Source organism: Larus michahellis, chromosome 10, assembly GCF_964199755.1.
Source record: "Larus michahellis chromosome 10, bLarMic1.1, whole genome shotgun sequence".
Lineage (NCBI taxonomy): Eukaryota > Metazoa > Chordata > Aves > Charadriiformes > Laridae > Larus > Larus michahellis.
The window spans coordinates 9,690,091-9,709,030 of record NC_133905.1 but is presented as its reverse complement, the minus strand read 5'-3'; the positions used below and the strand labels follow the sequence as shown (position 1 = coordinate 9,709,030).

At 41.4% G+C, this 18,940-nt stretch overlaps 1 protein-coding gene across 1 annotated transcript; it reads right to left on the bottom strand.

Annotated features, from left to right (window-relative positions):
* Nucleotides 1-7,266: 7,266 nt before the first annotated feature.
* KBTBD8 (kelch repeat and BTB domain containing 8) lies at nt 7,267-18,008 on the bottom strand. Its single transcript, XM_074602834.1, is given in 5 exon segments — nt 7,267-10,483; nt 13,045-14,159; nt 14,821-15,031; nt 17,643-17,855; nt 17,858-18,008. Coding segments are annotated over 5 exon segments (2,154 nt in total). The 3' UTR covers nt 7,267-10,019.
* Between the last annotated feature and the right edge of the window lie 932 nt (nt 18,009-18,940).

The window sequence follows — 18,940 nt, the reverse complement described above, 5'->3', positions numbered from 1 at the left end:
TCCGGTTGCTGGCTCCCCTGGTACTGACCTGCTCAGCTTTTAAAGCCATGTGCTGAACTCTTCCCCCACCCCAGACGTAGCTGAGATCAAAGGTTGTATCCTCAGATGCAAGACCTTTCTGTAACTTGCAACACCCTCTGCCACCCGACCCCTCAAGTTACATCCAAAGGCAACCGCATCCCCCATTAACTAACCTTCCACAAACAGGGACAGTCCTTCGCCCACCAGGGACAAATTCAGGGCAAACTCCCCATTTGCAGGGCTTGGAGTGCTGGCCCCTTTCAGATCTCTGTGGATGTTAATAAATTATTCGTCAGATATCACTTTTCCTTCCTCCCTCTCTTCCCTGTACATATTAACTTATTCTTTCTTCACAGCACATTTCTGCAGGCTCTGCTCCCGCTCTCCTCTGGGGGAATTTGCATACAGAGAGCCCCTATCTTTGCCCACCCTGCTATAGCAATTCTAACCTTCCGGCTGAAATCCTCTTGCACGACCTCTGGGTCACCTAAAACTCCGCATCAGACTTATTTTGACCACTCAAGAACAAATGAAGGGATTCACAGGTCATGGCAACACTTATCAAGGGGTAAGTTTCACCCTGGACTGAGGGGAGGAATACAGAAAGTTCCTGAATTTCTTGCCAGTAACCAAGTGGCTCACTTGGAGTAGTGAGTGAGCAACATCCACAACACGAGTCCACGCTTTGCGGAGGTTAATATAACCCAATTTCAGTAGGAATGTGTCCACGAGACTCACGTTGCAAATCCCCAGTTGGGGGATTTAAAACGTTCCCCTGCCGTGTTTATAATCCAGATGCTGCAATGCACTACTTAAGCACAAGAAAAAACAGGAAAACAACTGACTGTAGGCAGACCAGGGTAATGCTCTCAGCCGATCTGAGTAGAAAACTCAGCAGAAAGGTAAACACAGACAAAGAGAAAAGTGATTCATCCAAGCTAACTTTGCAAGTCAGCACCTACAGTAGCCCTGTTTCCTGCCTTTTAGACACATGCAGTCATCCATGCTGTCTTGTATTGCCCCAGCAAAAATATCTTCCTTGCAAGCACACAAAGAATTCTTAAAACCATCTACTAGCTTCCATTTTACATTAATAAGAAAGGCTGCTACCAGTGCTATTGCAGCCAGCTCAGATGTTCTTCTCACAAACACAGGGCACACAATGCACGCCTCTCCTTTGAAAGGATTTTCCACCAGCCAACAGTAACAGCATGCTAAAAAGCCTCCAATGGTCAAAATACAGTATGATAAACTCTTGGGAGAAATCCATCGAGGGCTATTAAATGCAAAGATGCCACCTCTGGCATTGAAGACTGCAAATTGCTGGAAACTGGGGAATACTGACAGCTATCTCTGTTCTTGTCTCCCCAGGCATCCACCATTAACTCACCGTCAGGAAGAGAATAACAATCGGACATACCTTGGTCTGATCGATCTTATGGTCTGGCTCTTTATACGTTACTGCTCATGGCTTCGACCAGTTAATACTTTCTAAAAAAGTTTTACAACAAGAAATATAACAAGCATATATAGTGTTTTTTCTGTCTTCTAAAAGGAAGAGATCCTTAAATGCAGCTATAGGTGCTATGAGACTTCATTACAGATTGTTCGAGATTCACATGGTCCTCTGTGCTCTGTCCCACAGGGGGTCATCAGAAGCTGCCTACTGAAGAGGCTGCCGTCACACCAGACCTAGAGTTCACGGGAGTCATTTCTTTCAAAACTACACCTTTAGGAATAATGTTATTGTAAAAACTTAATGGCATTGCAGAAGGTGAAATTCCTTTAGACTTTTATAATTAAGTAGCTTCTACACTGCTGGCCTTTTTCTTCCAAAAAATGTGCTTTCTCCTTTGCTTGCAGACACTTGACAGTTCCCTTGGCTCTGAGCCATCGTAGACTTTGTTATATTATATTGTCCTTCCTTCCACCTCTCTCTTAATAGCAATTGCCTAAATTATAAAGGTTTTCTGCTGATAGTTATTGGGCTGTGACCATTTTTATGCACTGCGGATGCAATAGCAATTCAAACTATCGAGACCGCATTTGGAAAGCCTTGGTCACCTCCATTGATGGTTGAGATGGACAAGAGCAGCAGAAGTTCTCCTTTACTATTTTATTGGCCTATGAAAAATTGAAATTTGAATGACTAATCAGATTGCTCTATCTTCTTAAGACTTGCTCTCTATATACTAGTTTTGATATAAAATGTAGTATATCTTTTATTTCTTTTGTTTAAATAAAAGCAAAAGGCAAGTTTGCAGAGTAAATACAATTTAAGTGCTTCACTTCCATTTGTTGGCTGTGGGAGAAGATTAATTTGATGTTCACCAAATACTCCTGCCCCTGAATTATTTTTCAGGATGTTTGAAGAGATCTGTTACTGAAGAAATATGAACAGAATCAAACTGGAAGGTATTTTTCTGCAGCTGATGTATCACACACCATCTTGACTTCAAATTAATCAATCTATCTAATGAAATTTAAAATTGAGTTTACAGATAACCAAAAACTATATCTGTATCATTAAAAAAAAAAAAAAAGAGAATCAAACGTTAGCAAAACGAAGCATACAGTTCAAACTACTTACATTTGGATGGGATGTTGCCAGCTTTCTGACAAGAAAGGTCATGTGCAGGTCTAACGAGACACAAGGACACAGAGAGCATTCCTTTAAATGGGTTTATTTGGTACTGTTTTAGTTGATGTTTTACAGGTATGTTATCATTGCTAGTACTCAGTGACACTTAGAGATCTAAATAAGCACATACCGTATTTTTAACGGGTCAGACCGCATGCTTAAAAGCCGGTAACTGAGGCTGTCAGGGCACACAGCCTCCCGTCCCGCTAACCTGCTGTGCCTCTGGGGCCAGGCTACGTCCTGGTCCGCAGCCGCAGAAAGCGGTGGGATGTAGGAGAAACCTGTGAGCCGCTTTTATAGAACTGCATGCAGCAACGGTCCTTCTACGCTGGGAAGGCCTCACCATCACTGCCGTACTCTAAAGAGCTGGGCATCATGCTTTATCTATTTCCCTTTTGTTCCTCTTCAGATCTCTGCCTTCTTTCCTCAAAGCTTATGACATGCAGGAAGGTGCCCAGCCATTAAAATAGCCAAATCCAGCCAAACGTTCTCCAAGTGGAGATTTTTAGCATTTCTTTCCAAGAGGAAACACAGTATTTAGGGTTTTGTACATATGCTCAATCACTATCTGCTACCACACACACCTCAACCTCTGAGATAGTGTCTCATTTAAATTACATTTTGCAGATGGACAAGGCTTTCAAAGATGCAAAGAGTCTGTCCAGGTTTTGTGTGCAATGAGGTGCCTAAAAAGGAAAGAGATCCCACTGCTGCCTCCTGTAAGGGAAAGCTGACCTTCGCTATGCTTCAGAAAATCCGCTATGGAGAGATACATTAGAATTCAGTTAGTTTTGCTGCTCCTGAAATAACTTATTAAACTGTAGCTTGATCATGTAAACTTGCCTAAAGTTAATAAATACCTGCCTCTTACAGTGGATATTTGCATTATTATTTGCGTAAAGTACAGAAACACGTAAATCAGCAGTGGGGCACATGGGACCATAAGTAGATGTGAAGAAAGGGGAGAGGTTTGAGCTTTGCTGGTCTGAGCCTTGCCCCTTCAAGAGGCAGAGGGGGGAGTACATGTTGCAAAGAGATAAGGAGAAAGCAACAGCTGGGTGGTTATTTCTCCACCTATTGACTGCACGAGTGTCCAACTGCAAGACAGCTCCCTGCCCACAGCATACGTGGGTGGATTTCTTTGCAGCTTTGGGGCTGCAGAGCACGGATTTGTGGCGGTGGGCTGCCACGGAACAAACCTGGTGGATTATTTCATTTAAGTAATGCTACTTTGTTTTGAGGTGGGTATGTGTGTTCCATTCCTGCAGCAAATTCTTCCAAAATAACATGCCTTTCTTCCCAAAGGATGCCTGAAAGGAAAAACACATGGCCAGAAAAGAATTACACCACCATCCCCCCTCCCAGGATAGAAACAGTCTCTTCAAGCGCCCGTCTATTTCTCTCTTCAAAAAATACATCAGAATTTTCTTTAGTATCCAAAGAAGGAAAGTCCTCTTTGACACTTAGCCGGTATAATCATTTGCAAAACCGTGACAAAACTGGTCCCTCAGTTAGCTGTTAGCCCTCCTCGTACTGGAATAGGTTAACTCGACCGTCCAAAGTTTTCTCACCCATTGCTATGCATTATTTCACATTATAAAGTGAGGATTTCATTAAGAGGATTTCACAAGAGCTACTAGGAAATTTGGGGCACTGGGGGCCAATTAATTCATCTATTTTTTTTGCCATGAGAGCAAAAGAGAAACTGGAGAATCAATGAACATGGTCAAACTACTCCTGTCCCAGTTGTGGCTCTGGTCCCTCACCCTGGCTATCACAAACTCAGAGCACCTTCTAGATATGACCTCGATGATTTGGCTGAAAGTTTGCAGACATCTCCATAAACATATTTTATAAACCAGATAACAGCTACTACTGAACTCATAGATACACTGGTATCTTTTTGAAGGAGCCACGAGCACTGCAGCAAAGCACAAGAACCATTCAGATGTGTCTGAAGAGTGAGGCGCTCACTGAGGCTTCTGCTACATCTGCTCAGTTCAGCTTCTTTTCCCCTCCAGTAAAAAAAAAAAAAAAAAAAGCCTTATAAGGAGATAATTCCAGTTAACTTCTGAAGCTTTTTATCCAAACTGCGGACCTCAAGTTAATTTGATCTGTCCCCAGGAAGCTGATGCAATTTGGTTATCTATTTCTTGCAGTCTCTTGTTATTTTGCTTTGATATAACTTTTTCCCTTGGGGATCACAGAGGGAGATCTCTCTTTTTTTTTTGTTCTTGTCAGCTTCAGCTCTTTCTGGATTTCTTTAAGTCCCAACAGTTCATTACATACTAGCATGTTGCAAAACCATAACATGGCACTAGAGGATCTTCCCTCATAAGTTCTTAGAGTTTTGGACAGAGCAAAGGTGCTCCAGACAAAGGAGACAGCAGACAGGGAGACTCAGGATAGGATGCTTTTGCCATTCAAGTATTTGGTAACTACAGCTGCAAACTCCACGCTGGGGATGGACAATTTGGACTCTCAGTCACTATTTTATTAGCAAACTCCAGAGACAGCATGAAAGTACAGCCAAACGTAGTTAGACCTGTCTGCCTAACAGCGGCCATTAGTATTTCATGGCCCCAGCTGAGTCCTCAAATGTGGAAGCAAGTAGAGAACTTGTATAGTTTAGTGTGTGGTGCTGATTTATTCAGCCCATTAAAATAAGTTAAACAGCACGCCTACCTCCTCTGCGCTTGCTTCATCGCTTTTTCTGTTACGTCAAGGGGACACATCCCTGGCTTTTAACAAATCAATTGCAGATGTGGGCAGGAACGCAGGAAGGCACACAGTGCCCTTGCTCTGCTGGCTAATTTCTCTGGAGACGTCTTCCCATGAAGGCTGCAAACAGAAAAGATATCGGGATTGTCCAGTACACATTGTCGTAGTTGGAGGAAAGGAGCTCAACTATGTGAAGAACAATGCCATGATCACGCAAAATAAAGTGGTGATTACACCAAGAGCCTGGGTCCCTGGGGTGCTGTAACTGGAGAGCTGCAGGCTGCCATTCAGTCTGACTGGAGGGAGTGTGCCATCCTGAGCTGGTGACCAGGAGCATGGATCTGCCAGCACGAGCTCACCCAAGGTTAGCACCATCATGTAGGTCTCCAGAAAGGTGGGTTCCACAGCGCACAGCTCACGAGAGGTCTGCCACATCAGCCTGCTGCACAGACGGCCCATGCAGCCAGCCCAGCCTGGCTTATTGATCATACGTGGTGGAGGTTCATCTGAACGTACACAACCACCACTGGCCCAGACTCCTGAAATGTTTCTGCTGTAACCAGACTGCCAGGTGAGCAGTCTTCAAATCACACCTGGGCTGAGGGGGTGGGGAGGGTGGAAATAACGCCCGCGAGAACCGGACAATAGGAGTGCTTTCCCAACCAAGAGAACTTCGTGTTGTTTTCCCAGGCTGTGATGACATAGCATCTCCGCTAAACTCACTCGAATGAGCATCACTCATTAAGACAGTCCCTGAAAGGGAAAAAAGGTTCTTGAATAAAAAGTATAATTTACAAGCAGATGCGCTAAGCACCGTCGCTACATCAGAAGCCACACGTAATGCTGGAGTTCTGCCTAAACAGCTTGGGGAGAGGAGGCCTTTCGTTCTCAGCTCTGCAGCAGTCCCCTTTGCAACCAACATCATTGTGCTCTTTCCGTCCCCTTTACTCCCTGGGAAGTAACTTCCCTACTAAGTAAAGGATTCTGGGAAATTCAGTATGAAGTGTTTCAGGGTTTTCCAATGTACAGTATTATCAGACTGGAAAACCCTACTTGACGTTCCTGCTGGCATGTCAGCTCCAGCCAAAGGTGGGGAGGAAGGGAAGGGGAAAGACAATGTCACCTGTGTGTAAGCAAACAAGAAGTTAGACCTGAAGAGCTACAAGGAATGAGACAAAAAAAGCAGAATAAAGCACCTTCCACCTCAAACAACAGTGTAGCTCTGCCTTAAAAAACCAAAACAACAAACACGTGTGACATTACATACAGTTGAGACACACAAGTGCAGACACAGAAAAACTCAACAAGCATCAAAAAGTTGTATCATTGGGTAAAGTTTCAAAACTTACTCTACTAAAACGCATGCAGGAGATATATCACAAAGCCAGTTGAACTCCACTGTATTTCAACAATAGGTTTATTTTAAGAAACATAACATGACATTAAGTAAAAATGCAAAATTGTGCAATTATGGCAAAATGTTTAAAAATCCACACATTTGCCCTCAGAGGACTACAGTACTTCTTACTAACATACCTGAGCACTGAATGTTGGATGCCATTTCTAAACAGCCTTATGGACAGGGAGCTCTTCGATTTCTTGTAGAACATACACACACTGCATGTTTGGTGCACCAAAACTGCTTTCAGTTATTTAAATTTTACTGATGGAATCAAGTGGAAATTACAAAATGTTTCCTTCTAAAGTAACTAATCATTTTGGAAGAGATTTACACTCATGTAAGTCCTTACAATGCTAGAAATTCATTTAATAAAGGGAAATAAATGAATGCAGAAAAAATACCAAGTGGGGAAAATGTACAGATTACTGTTTAAATATTATCAGTACCTTTGGTGCATTATTTTTTTTTTTTTTTTGTGCTGTGCAAGTTTACTTAAGCCTGACTCTAAAGCAAAACTTTACCAGGAATCTGACTTTCAGCAAAACGTAGAAGCATTTAAGAACTGGCAAAATGTCACAGCTACATTACTGTCTCAACAAACTCCTCATGCACAAGATTTAGTATATTCTACTCCCACAGCAAGTTCCAGGATTTAGCTTTTAAACATATTACAGACTTGGATCACACCCTCGGTTTGAATGGTTAAACAGAATGGAGATCTTCGTACTTTAGTGCAGATAAACAAAATTAACAAACCTACTGCAGATTAACCACAGCATATTGTACTTCTATACATCACATGACCAGTCAATTGCTAACTCAATTCTATTTCATAGTTTCAAGTAATATATTGAAATTTGTTCTACTAAATAAATATAGAAGATTGTCAAAAAGCAGCAAGAAGTCTTGTAAATATCCAACCAAGCTTAAAAAAAAAAAAACCAAAACAACAAAAAACCAAGATAAAAGTTACATAACACTTTGCCAAAAAAAAAAAAATGATTTTACACACAAATGCAACACTGTTAGGGAGGGTGCTTCAGAAAGCTTGCAGCTAGAGGCCTACAACAGCGCAAAGAGAGCTAGCCAAGGACTAAGGATAATTTTTTAAATGAAATTAGTTGTACTTTTAAAAAAAAAAAACCCTCTTTTTCTTGGCTATGGATATATATATAAAAAACGGTATCCAGAAGAAAACTAAACAAAGAAACAACACACCTCAACACTGTTGGAAAAACGCAGTCTTAGCAAGAATTGTCAACTTCAACTTCCGAAAAAAAACTTCAGGCGCTCGCATTTGAAAGAAGCAGTTTGGTGAATCTCTGGAAGATGAGGTATGTGATGCAAAGAGGCATTTTTTTTTTTCCTTTTAATTTCACAGTTTTTTGTTTGTTTTTGCCTTTTAAACATTTTGTGCAAGAATTAAGAAATAGAACCAGGCGAGTATTTTCATGTATTAGAAAGATTCCATTTGGGAACAGTAAGACCACATAGTAAACAAACATTATCCAAATCCTCAGCCATGCCAGGGGGATAAACAATGAGCTAAATATTTGGCTTACTGAAATATCAGCTGTTAAGCCAGATAATGGTAAGCACTTACAGCCAGTGATGGCCACTGCCATTTCAAGTTAACTGGTTTACTTAGGTCAATTTGAGAAAATAGGGAAGAGTAAGATAACACACTCGCACCTCTGCAAAAATTAGAGCTGTAACGAATGAAACCCAGCCAATTACAGCTGATACGAGTTTTAGGATTCATCTTTTCCCTTTTAAATACAGTTTTCACTACTGAAGCAGAGGCTGAACTTTAAACTTATCTACTTCTTAAAAATAAGTTAAATGTTCAATACATAGAGAAAAGTGTTGCAAAATATGGGATCCATATTCTATATTTGCATCTAAGATTATTTAAGCCACGGACACTTGTTGTCAATTTTTCTTTAATACACTGGATAATGAAGACAGCTCAGTAGTGCAAATTTTCACATTATAGATCAGAATGAAACAGAAGGTATTTGAGGGGTTGATTGTGGGGAGAAAAGAAAAACAACTTGTAAAGTTAAGCCACACTTTTCCAAATTACTAGAGCACATGCCAACTCTGCACATAGCACTGTACTTTAGTGGAGACAGAATGAACACTCCACACAAAAAGAAAAAAAAATAAATCACTATTATTAAGGCCATATCCTGTCACCATTCTGTGCAAGAACACCACTGCAGTAAAAATGTTATGTTAAAAAAGACAATATGATGACAGGACAGGGCCTGAATACAGACACACACTCCATGAAAAATAACAGGCTGTCTTAAACAGTAGCGTAAGGCTAGCCCATTTCAGACAAACAAGTATTAAAAAACGTACTAGCACCATCAACTTTTGGGTTAAAGCCCTTTATGGGATGAAAAAAAAAAAAAAAAAAAGAGGTTTTAAGCAGTGTTAAACAAAAATAAGTGTTTTTACAGCACTACATCTATGTGGCAGAAAATAGGCGTTGGGATTTCCCCCCTCCCCCCTTATCAGTAAGCTCAATTTTAACAAAAATCCACAGACAGGAAGTGGTACAGTAATCTGAACAGGCCTCTGTCCGGGGCAAAGGTACTCCATGCTCCAATTCTGACTTGAGTTTTTCTCCCAAATTGTAGTGCACAAACAACATCACAAACATCTTATCAGACTTCAAAAACAGCACAAGATCACTACGAATCAGGATCTACTATTCTTCTATGTACTTTCAATCTAAAATTAAAAAAAAAAACAATCCAAACTTAGTGATATTGCCTCAAATTTTACCCGTATTTAAAAAAAAAAAAGAGAAAAAAAGAAAAGTCACTTCAAAACATCTTGGACATCCTTAGCTATTAATGCTAGATTTTCTTTCACTGTAGTGCATAGTTATCCTGGCTCTTCCACTTAATTTGCTGTTACCACAAAAACACCCCTCTCGTACATGACATGATTAAGTGTTTACCAGAAAAAAAATGCTGATAATTGCACTTTGTAACCTCCTTCTCATTTCCCAGGAAAATATCAGTAAATATGAAACTGAACCAGTAATTCCCTTCCCAGACTGCAACCTTTAAAGAGCACCCATCCCCATAGACAAAAAAACTGTCTGTTTCAGCTTACAATAAATACTGACAGAATTTCTTTGTTTTCTTTTAAGACATGTTTTCTCTAGCATCAGATCACCACTGAAACCACTAAGGCCTGTTACTGAAAAAAAAAAAATTAAATAACTTTCTGAAGACACTGCGGATACAATTTAGCAACAACACATTCAAAATGCCGGCCTAAATCCCAGAGCCTATCTGGAGTCTCATATACTTTTTGCCATTGGTCAGTAACCTCATCATACTGGTAGAGTGAATTCTTCCTGCTGGTTCTGAAAACGTGCTCTTCAACAGTGACTTGAGTAGCTCTGACAAACAGATGGAGTTTATTTTTGAGGAGTACAAGTTTTATATACGGATTAATGGACTGATCACATGGGAAGTCTTTTTTTCGAGTCCACTTATTTTGTTCAATGTCATAGGCCTCTACGGTAAACATACGTTGATGGTTTCCACAGGTTCCAGCTATGTAGTAGATGGAGTCATTGTATACAGTTGCCAAGCCTTGGATTCTAGGCACAGTCATTGGGGTCAAAAATCCCCAGTAATCCTTCTGAGGATCATAGCAGAGAAAAAATTCCCCTGAAAAGAGAGAGGAAAAATAAAACATAACTTATCCTTCATTTCCAGAACAGCAATTCTGCAGCTACTAAGCTTTCAGCTACGTTCTTGCACAGATAGAAATGGTCTACCAATTTTTAAAAGCCTTGATCCCATAACAAAACACCTAGCACCATCACCTGCCTTCTTCTAAGTGCCTTACAAAAATACTAATAGCATGAGTAAAAACTACTTTGAGTTTCTATTCCAGCTGAAGAAGAGGGGATTTGAAGCATATCAGAAACACAGTGTTCTATGTATTTCCTAGCTATCCTTTACTACTACTAAACCATGCTTAATAATTTGGGACAAAACCTTTCAAGATTCCAGTCTTGAAATAACTGAAGGATTTGTTTCGTTCAACATCTTCACAATGTGTCATCTATGGGCTTGGAGTCTCAGAATTCAGTGCTTGAAAGCTGTTAAATCTGAGCATATAGTTGTGTCTCTACTACACACAGATTTTGAAGCTACTTGTATCAGGTGGCTGGATTACACATTTAGGCTGATTTTCTTAAAAGGATGCCAGGTGAATACTTGCATGAAATTACTGATTCATCATTTAGTTTTGCGATTAGATTATAAAACACTTCTGTTGACTGCACAGAGCAGCATCTACACACTGTAGATAATGGAAGTTCAGATCACTGAAAGCTTATGCTCTGCAAACTTGGTGACGTTTTTTGTAAAGATGGGGGGAAGAAACACCTAACATTTGCCAAATATTAGCGTAATTCAAACCATATATAATTTCACATGGCTATTTTAAGAATTTTAACCAAGCTGCTGTGTAACCGAGCACCTCAAGTATAACAAAGAATACAGAAATAATACAGTAAGATGGGTGGAACATAGCTGAAGAGATTAAGTCTTACAGAGAATACATTTTTTGATTATTCATTTTTGTTCTACAGTGTAATCTCCTATGACTGACGCTCGTGTTCCATTGGCATTTTAATACTCTCATCAATCCTTATTGTCTGCTTCAAATTTATGAGCTTTCTCTAGAACAATTACTGAAAGTAAACTTTTTTATACTACTTCAGTGCAACTCAAGGCAGGTTTTATCTATCACACTCAAATAGAAAAGCTGCCTATTTCTCATAACACGAATTTTTGCAATTTGCTTGTTAGCACAGCGAAGCATCTTGCTTATTTAAGTGAGCATTGAATTGTCATTTAAATCACCGAAGCACAGAATTAGTGCAGCTAAAATTTGTAAACAAGATGCACTCTTATTCTATAGGTTATAATAATAATCCACTTTTTAGCAGTTCTAAGAAACATTTATAGCATGAACAAATACTCTATCAAGTTAAATATCCTTCAGAATTCCTTTTTAATCATCTAAAGCTGATGTCTGACCCAATAGAAGAGACAGATTGGGAGAACTTGCCAGTGTAACAGAATTATTTAAAGCCACAACCAACAAGAGTCAAACCTGATAGAGAAACAACGAAAGAAGAAAACTCTCTGCAAATCATGCGGAAGCCCACCAACCTTACCAACTGGCAGGAATGCAAAGTCAAGAAACCAGGCTGACTTCTTCCGGTAATGACCTTACAGTATTCCCTATCCTGTGCCTTTCCTGCAGTCCACCTTTGTATGGAGAGTGACCCAAAAAAGGAGCCAGTATGGATCTAAGACCCTGACTTCTGCAGGTGGTTACAGAGGTGGCCCTTAGCAAAACATAAGCAAGACACCCCTTCCTCCTTTCTTTCCACTTCTCATGACTCTTACTACAGCCTCACAGACCAGCCTCAGCACTTTTAAGTGTAGACTGCTATATGGCTCATGCACACATACAAATACATTCTATATGGCTCATACATACACACAAATACATATTTTATATAAGATCTCCGTAAATAAAATAAAGGTAAGAATAAATTATTTGATCCATTCCCATAATGATCCTTTTTATTCATTTAAGAATCAATATCTAATACACCAATAAGTCTGATCATTTACTGGAAGAAAGGATGTAAAGGCACTATTATAATTACTGACCAAAGAAACAGAGTGAACTAGAAAGAGATCATCTTTCTTAGTTATGAAAATGACTTCAAAGAGCAGGGTAGGGCAGGAAACGAAGGCCTACAGAAGTTATTTGACTTTGACAAGTCACCAACAATATAGACACCGGTAATTTTCACAGGTTTAGCTAAATAAAATGCAAAGTGATTTTTCATAGGACAGTATCTTTTCTTCAACATTAGTGCATTTCACCCAGATAAAGAAGCTTTAACAAAGAATTTTCACAGTAAAATTTAATACTTTGAACAGCACTAAAACTGCCATTTGTGCAATAACTGAATACTACAACTTAGTGACATATTCCCAGGGCACGAGAACTCAAGCAGCAACCTCACTCTTCCTTGCCCACTGCTCTCCCTAGTTTTCCTCCCACCCCAGTGTCCCAGGTCACTCTTTAAATATCCAGGAAACTTGGGTTTTCTAAGGTACTCAAGAGAGCGCAGACAGTTGGACTGAACAACCCCCACTTCCAATAAAACACCACAGAGTCAGTCAAACCACCTTACCCTGTAAAACATAGATGTTATCCTTATATTCCACAGCACTATGAAACTCCATTGCTACTGGCATTGGACAGACAGCTGTCCAACAGTTCTCTCGGCTGTCATAACACTCCACAGACTTGAGTGAGTTTCGCCCATCTCCTTCATAAACACGACCACCTATTGCATACAGTTTACCACAGCAATGAACCAACTTGCAGCCTATTCTGGCTCGCAACAAAGGAGCTTTCGGAATCCACCTATTGCCAGAGTGATCATACATCCAAAAATCACTCTCTGCTCTGTGGTCAATGGAGACCTCGCTGCTGCTTGGTCTGTAACCACCCGCAATATAAATATCATTATCAGGAGATACAAGAATTCCAACCTCCCTCAAGTCATTTGGTGGCTTGCATAGTTTAAACACTCTCCCTGTGACCGAATCTAAACAAGGCACTGTTTGCTTCTTTCCTGAGTGTTTGTGGGCAGCATCAAAGCATATGATCATTTCAGAAGCGGTCATTCCAAGCCGTTGTGTATAGCCATTGGCACTATTTTGTCCCTTTTGTACACAGCTTTTGGCCATAGCCTGTGCAAACATGGGAGGGATTTTCTCTAAAAATGTCTCTTCCAACAGAGGCATACGGATGCATTTGGCAAATATTTCTGGAAGGTGCACTTCTCTCTTATTTTGTTCATGCTCAAACCACCTTATAATGCTGTCATAAACATGTTCTTCTTTGTCTACATTTAAATCATCACTGTCGAGTATACTTATCAGTTGGTCTTTTCTCAACTGAAGAAATTCTTGCTCTTTGGTGACACTCAGAAACTTTTTACGAATGTAGTCTTGTGATCTGTCTTTGAGTTCCTGATGACCATAGTGATCAGCAAAGATAAACACTCCAATGGAGTTCTGTGGGTCCAAATGACTGATCATATATTTAGCACACTGGTCTTGTATGGAAGGGATCTGGAAGATACTAGCTGCAGTGAACAAAGCTTGAACGTTGGCCTCTGTCAGCATTACTCTGGAGGTATATGCATAGTTCAATACTAAATGCATTGACTCTGCTTCAACACCAACTATACGAACTTCTTTCTGGGTACTCTCTGTAAGGCCGCTAGTGAACATAGATCTACAAAAGAAAAACATTTAGCAGTTTATTTGTAATTACCTTCTAACTGCAGGTACAAGAAATGAAATTATATTGTACAGTTAATCCCAATGTGTTTGCCCTTATATCAGCAAGAATACATTTATCACTGATGTTATGCTGTCCTGTTTAAGTACCTAAATTTAAGATCAGTTCTAGACTTACTGAAACAAAAGTGGCAAGCTGGAATTTCCCGCTTAATTATCTCACTAAGCCCATATTAAAATTCACTCAGTTTACAAGCAAAGTTCTTGACTTATTCAAGTCTTTGCACTCTACTTTCAGCATGTTATTTCACATGCACATTCTAACATGCTAGAATATATAACTTTAAAAGGAAACAAGTAGTTCAAATACGCAGTTACTGTATCCAAGTTGCCTTCAATATCTGAGACATTTTTGTTTGTTTTATTTGTTTTTTTAAAAATCATGTGACATTTTCTCCAATGAAACTCTCCTTTGATAAACAGACACTGATGATTCATCGACTTTAAGAGAACAATAACCTTTACTTACGAGGTGCACTATATTATCGACAGTCACATGGAATACTAGTATAGGTGTGATTTTTTTTAATTTTCATTTAATGAAAATAAGTTATAGTTCTGCTTTTGATCACCACTAGAACAATGGACTATCATACCTGAAATAAGGACTGATTGCAGCAAGAACATTCCTATGACACGAGAATGTTTTCCCATGATCCACTTCCACTACAATATCTGTCAGTTGTCCTTCATCATACATGGTTTTAAGCTGTTGAAGAATACTACAAGCATGGAAGGGGTCCATTCCACTGCTGACTGTGTTTGAAGAAGGAATTCCGTTCAGTGTTTGTGAAAACTTACTTGGTTCTACAAAGCAAAATTGAAACCGTTTAACAAAAAAACCAAACAAAGACCAATCCCCCAAAAAACCACACACACCAAAATCCCCCACAATAATTAGCACAAATTAGTCTTCTATATTTCCTCACTATCACCATCCAGCAACGGCAGGTCTAACATTTTCAAGGGTGAGTAAAGATTTAAAGATACCTCAATTATTATTTTTTTCCTTCTCCCAATGTACATGTAGGTTACCATTAACCTATAAAATTATATCCATTAATATTAAGGAAAAAAAAAATCATAGTTCATATTTATTACATATCACTGGGGAGACTAGGTCAAGAATCACAATGCTTACTGACTTATAAAATGGGAAATACAAAGAATGCAGGAGAATAAAATAAGCTCCCAATCTACATCACCATTACGCAAGTCTGTATGTACGTACTTAACTTTACACTGAAACAGGAACTGGCTCCTAACTTACACAAGTGATGGTTAATAGCATAGACTCATGAAGAAACAGCCCTACAGTAAGCATGTTGGGCAACAAACCTAAATTCACATAAATTTGCATATATGGTTACATGTTTTTCTTTACAAATAAAATACAATTACCATTTAAAATTACTCAGGTATGAAGGAGCTTGAATATCATTGTGAAAACATATGAAGTAGAGCATATGCTTCCAAGTAACATGTGATATGCCTAATGAAGTAAATCCCAAAGCAAAAATTGAGCAATATCTCAAGCACAAAAACCTGTTTCGTAATAGCAACAAAATTTTTACGCAATGACAACAAAGGAGAGCTCAAAAGAAAAACATTAGGTGGTAAGAGCTGCAAATCAGGTAAAGCTGCTGACTGCAACAGAGAATGCTTCCAACAAATTTTGGGCAACACAGAGGGGCAAACAGGACAGCGAACAACAATGTTGATGATGAATAGGAGACTTAAATTCTAACTCGTGGTGATATACAGCAGTTAGAATTTCTCTTACTCAGAATTCAGACACAGCTTTGAGCACAGTCACAAATAAATCAGTAGGGATCTGCTGTTGGGCACACATTTCCCATTGCAGGCTTGCGGCCAAATAATTGTCAGTGTCTCTTCAAAGTACTATTACTAAAATTCTTCGAAACACTTTTTTCTTTCTTTTCCAAATACAATAGTAAATACTTAAGATCTACAACAGGGGAGTTTATCACAGTAACTGAGTTCCAATATTCAAAACTAACTAATCATTAGGGAAGGGGAGAATTTGTACTTGTACGTGTTTAGAAACTGTTAATCACTAGTGAGCAAATTCCAAGTAAATAATACTTTGCTAGATCGGTTACAAGGCTTCCTACCTAGGATGTACAAGAAAACTTTGACGTAGCTACTACTGCAGAAGAGTTTCATTTACTTTCTAACAGTGAAAAAGATGCAAAATAGTTCTTCTCTGACCCTGCCAGTCACTCGGGTAATGAGCACATGCGATCAAGGCAGCTTCCAGTGCTGACACAGATATCCACCCCTGTATTACAGTTTTTCTACTTAATTCTTGACACCGTCCACATTATAGCTTTCACCCCATAAAACTTTCACACTCACATTCACCACCTTCATTTTCTCCCTCCCGCCCCAATCATCTTTTTCCTCTATTAATATTCCTCTCACTTGCACCTCAAAATTTTAATTCTTCCTCCCAGACTTCACCCAAAAATACTCTCCACGTTAATTTCTCATACATCCCTCCCTTCTCCACTCCCCACATATCCACCTTCATAGAAGCCTTTGATAATGGACAACCCCAGGTCTCGTCTCACCTCCCCTCACACAGATCACTGTATGGAGGTGTCCCTCACAGTAAACTCTCCTTGAATTCTAACAAAGCACAGTATCACTGCACACCTCCCCTCATGTGGTACTGCTCTCTCATAGAATAGCTTAGGTTGGAAAGGACCTTAAAGATCATCCTGCCCACCCCTAGCAGGGACACCTCCCACTAGACCAGGTTGCTCAAAGCCCCATCCAACTTGGCCTTGAACGCCTCCAAGGATGGTGTATCCACAACTTCCCTGGGCAACCTGGGCCAGTGCCTCACCACCCTCATGGTGAAAAAATTCTTCCTGATATCTAATCCAAATCTATCCTCTTCCAGTTTGAAGCCATTACCCCTCATCTTATCACTACATGCTCTAGTAAAAAGTCCCTCTCCAGCTCTCTTGTAGGCTCCCCACACAGGCCCTCACTCCAGCGTCCTCTTACCCCACACCCCCCCGACCCCATCCCCCGCAGACACCTCCCAGGCTCCCTCCTCTGCTATGGCCTCCCCCCACCCGGAAGGGACACCCCACACTGCAGGCCCCTCACCCAAGCACCCCCGCCCTCCAGGGCCCGCCCGCTCCCGGTCACCCCTCGGCCGAGGGGCCCCACGCACCCCTCCCTCACAGGGCGCTCCCCGCGGACACCCCCCATGGAGCATCCTCCCCGACACCCCTCCGCAGAGGAGCCCCGACACCCCTCCTCTACGTGGCCCCCACAGAGACACCCCCCCCCCAGCAGCGACCCCTCCCCAGGCACCCCCACCCCATAGGCCGCTCCCCCGCTTCAGCCCGTTCCCCCGCCCTGGTGGCCTGGCCTCACCGACCTCCTAACGCTGCCATTCTCGGGGCCCCGCTCCGGCAGCGGGAGAGGGGGGCGGCCCGAAAGGAAATGTCACCGGCGCTGCTTCCCCTGCGCCGCTCCCTCTCCGCGGCCCTCTTACTCCCGCGGAAGCCAACCCCGCTCCTGGCACCCACCAACACAGGCCGCGCGGATTGGCCGGCGCCCCCGACGCCTACCGGGAAACGTAGTGCGGGATGCCGCGGCCGCGGGGCATGCTGGGAGCTGTAGTTCTTCCCGGGGTTACTGCCTGGGAGTTGTAGTTTTCAGGAGGCGGCCCGGGGTGGGGGCAGGCGGGCTCTGCCCGTCGCCTAGCAACGGGGAGGCGGGCGCTTGAGGGAGCAGGCGCCATTTTGGGGCCCTCTGGCATGGGCATACGGGCAGCCCTCAGCACCTTGGCCCAGAGCAGGTTCCTCTGGAGTACCCAGCAGAAATGGCTTCTCTGCATAAATAAATCCCTTTATCCAGGCCTTACACTGCCGTTCTCCTGTCCTCACTGACCTGCACCTTCTGAAGGGGAGTGGAGGTGTCAGCCTGAAGATGTCTGCCCAGCAGGCCAGGGAGAGCGGAGACCATGAACGCTGCTGGAAAACCAGCAGAAAAGGGGAAAAAAATGCCTGCAGCTATCCTAGTGCCGCAAGGACATGGTCGGGGCATGGCAGCGTCTGGCAGCAAGACCCAGAGCGGCGGAAGGCTGAAGTGACCTTTAATGAAAAACATATAATCAGCTACTTAGTCTGAAAGCTCGTCACTCTGGGAGCCTTTTTTGTTTTTCCAGTGTTTGCACCCTCAGTATTCTGTGGCCAGTGCGATCAGCCGTAGCAATCCTATAGAGAGAGCGACTGAATGACTCCAGCAGACAAGCAACCATTTTGTTGCCAATGACCTTTAATATCACAAAGCAGGGTTCTCTCTCCATCCCAGAGATGCAGTGGCTGATAGTCACCAGCTTTTCCAGTTTTCTGAAGCAATGAGCCACTGGTTTCAGTCTTAGTAACTGAGTCATCAGAAGTTTGCTGCGGAAGAGTTGGTTTAGTGTTTGGTTTGTTGTTTTTTTTTTTTTCTTCTTTGTGAAACACAATTAATAAAAAAAGAATTAACAAATAATGGAAGCATTCTGAAGTCCAGTGTGTGTTTCTGGGTTTAGTCAAAATAGATCTAATACAACTTTGCAGCTTTTAGCTGAGTTTTGTTAAGAAAAAAATGCAAACCAACCCAATTTAAATATTTTAAAAATACATTTCCCTTCAACTCTCAGAAATAATGTAGCATGGGTACCTTACC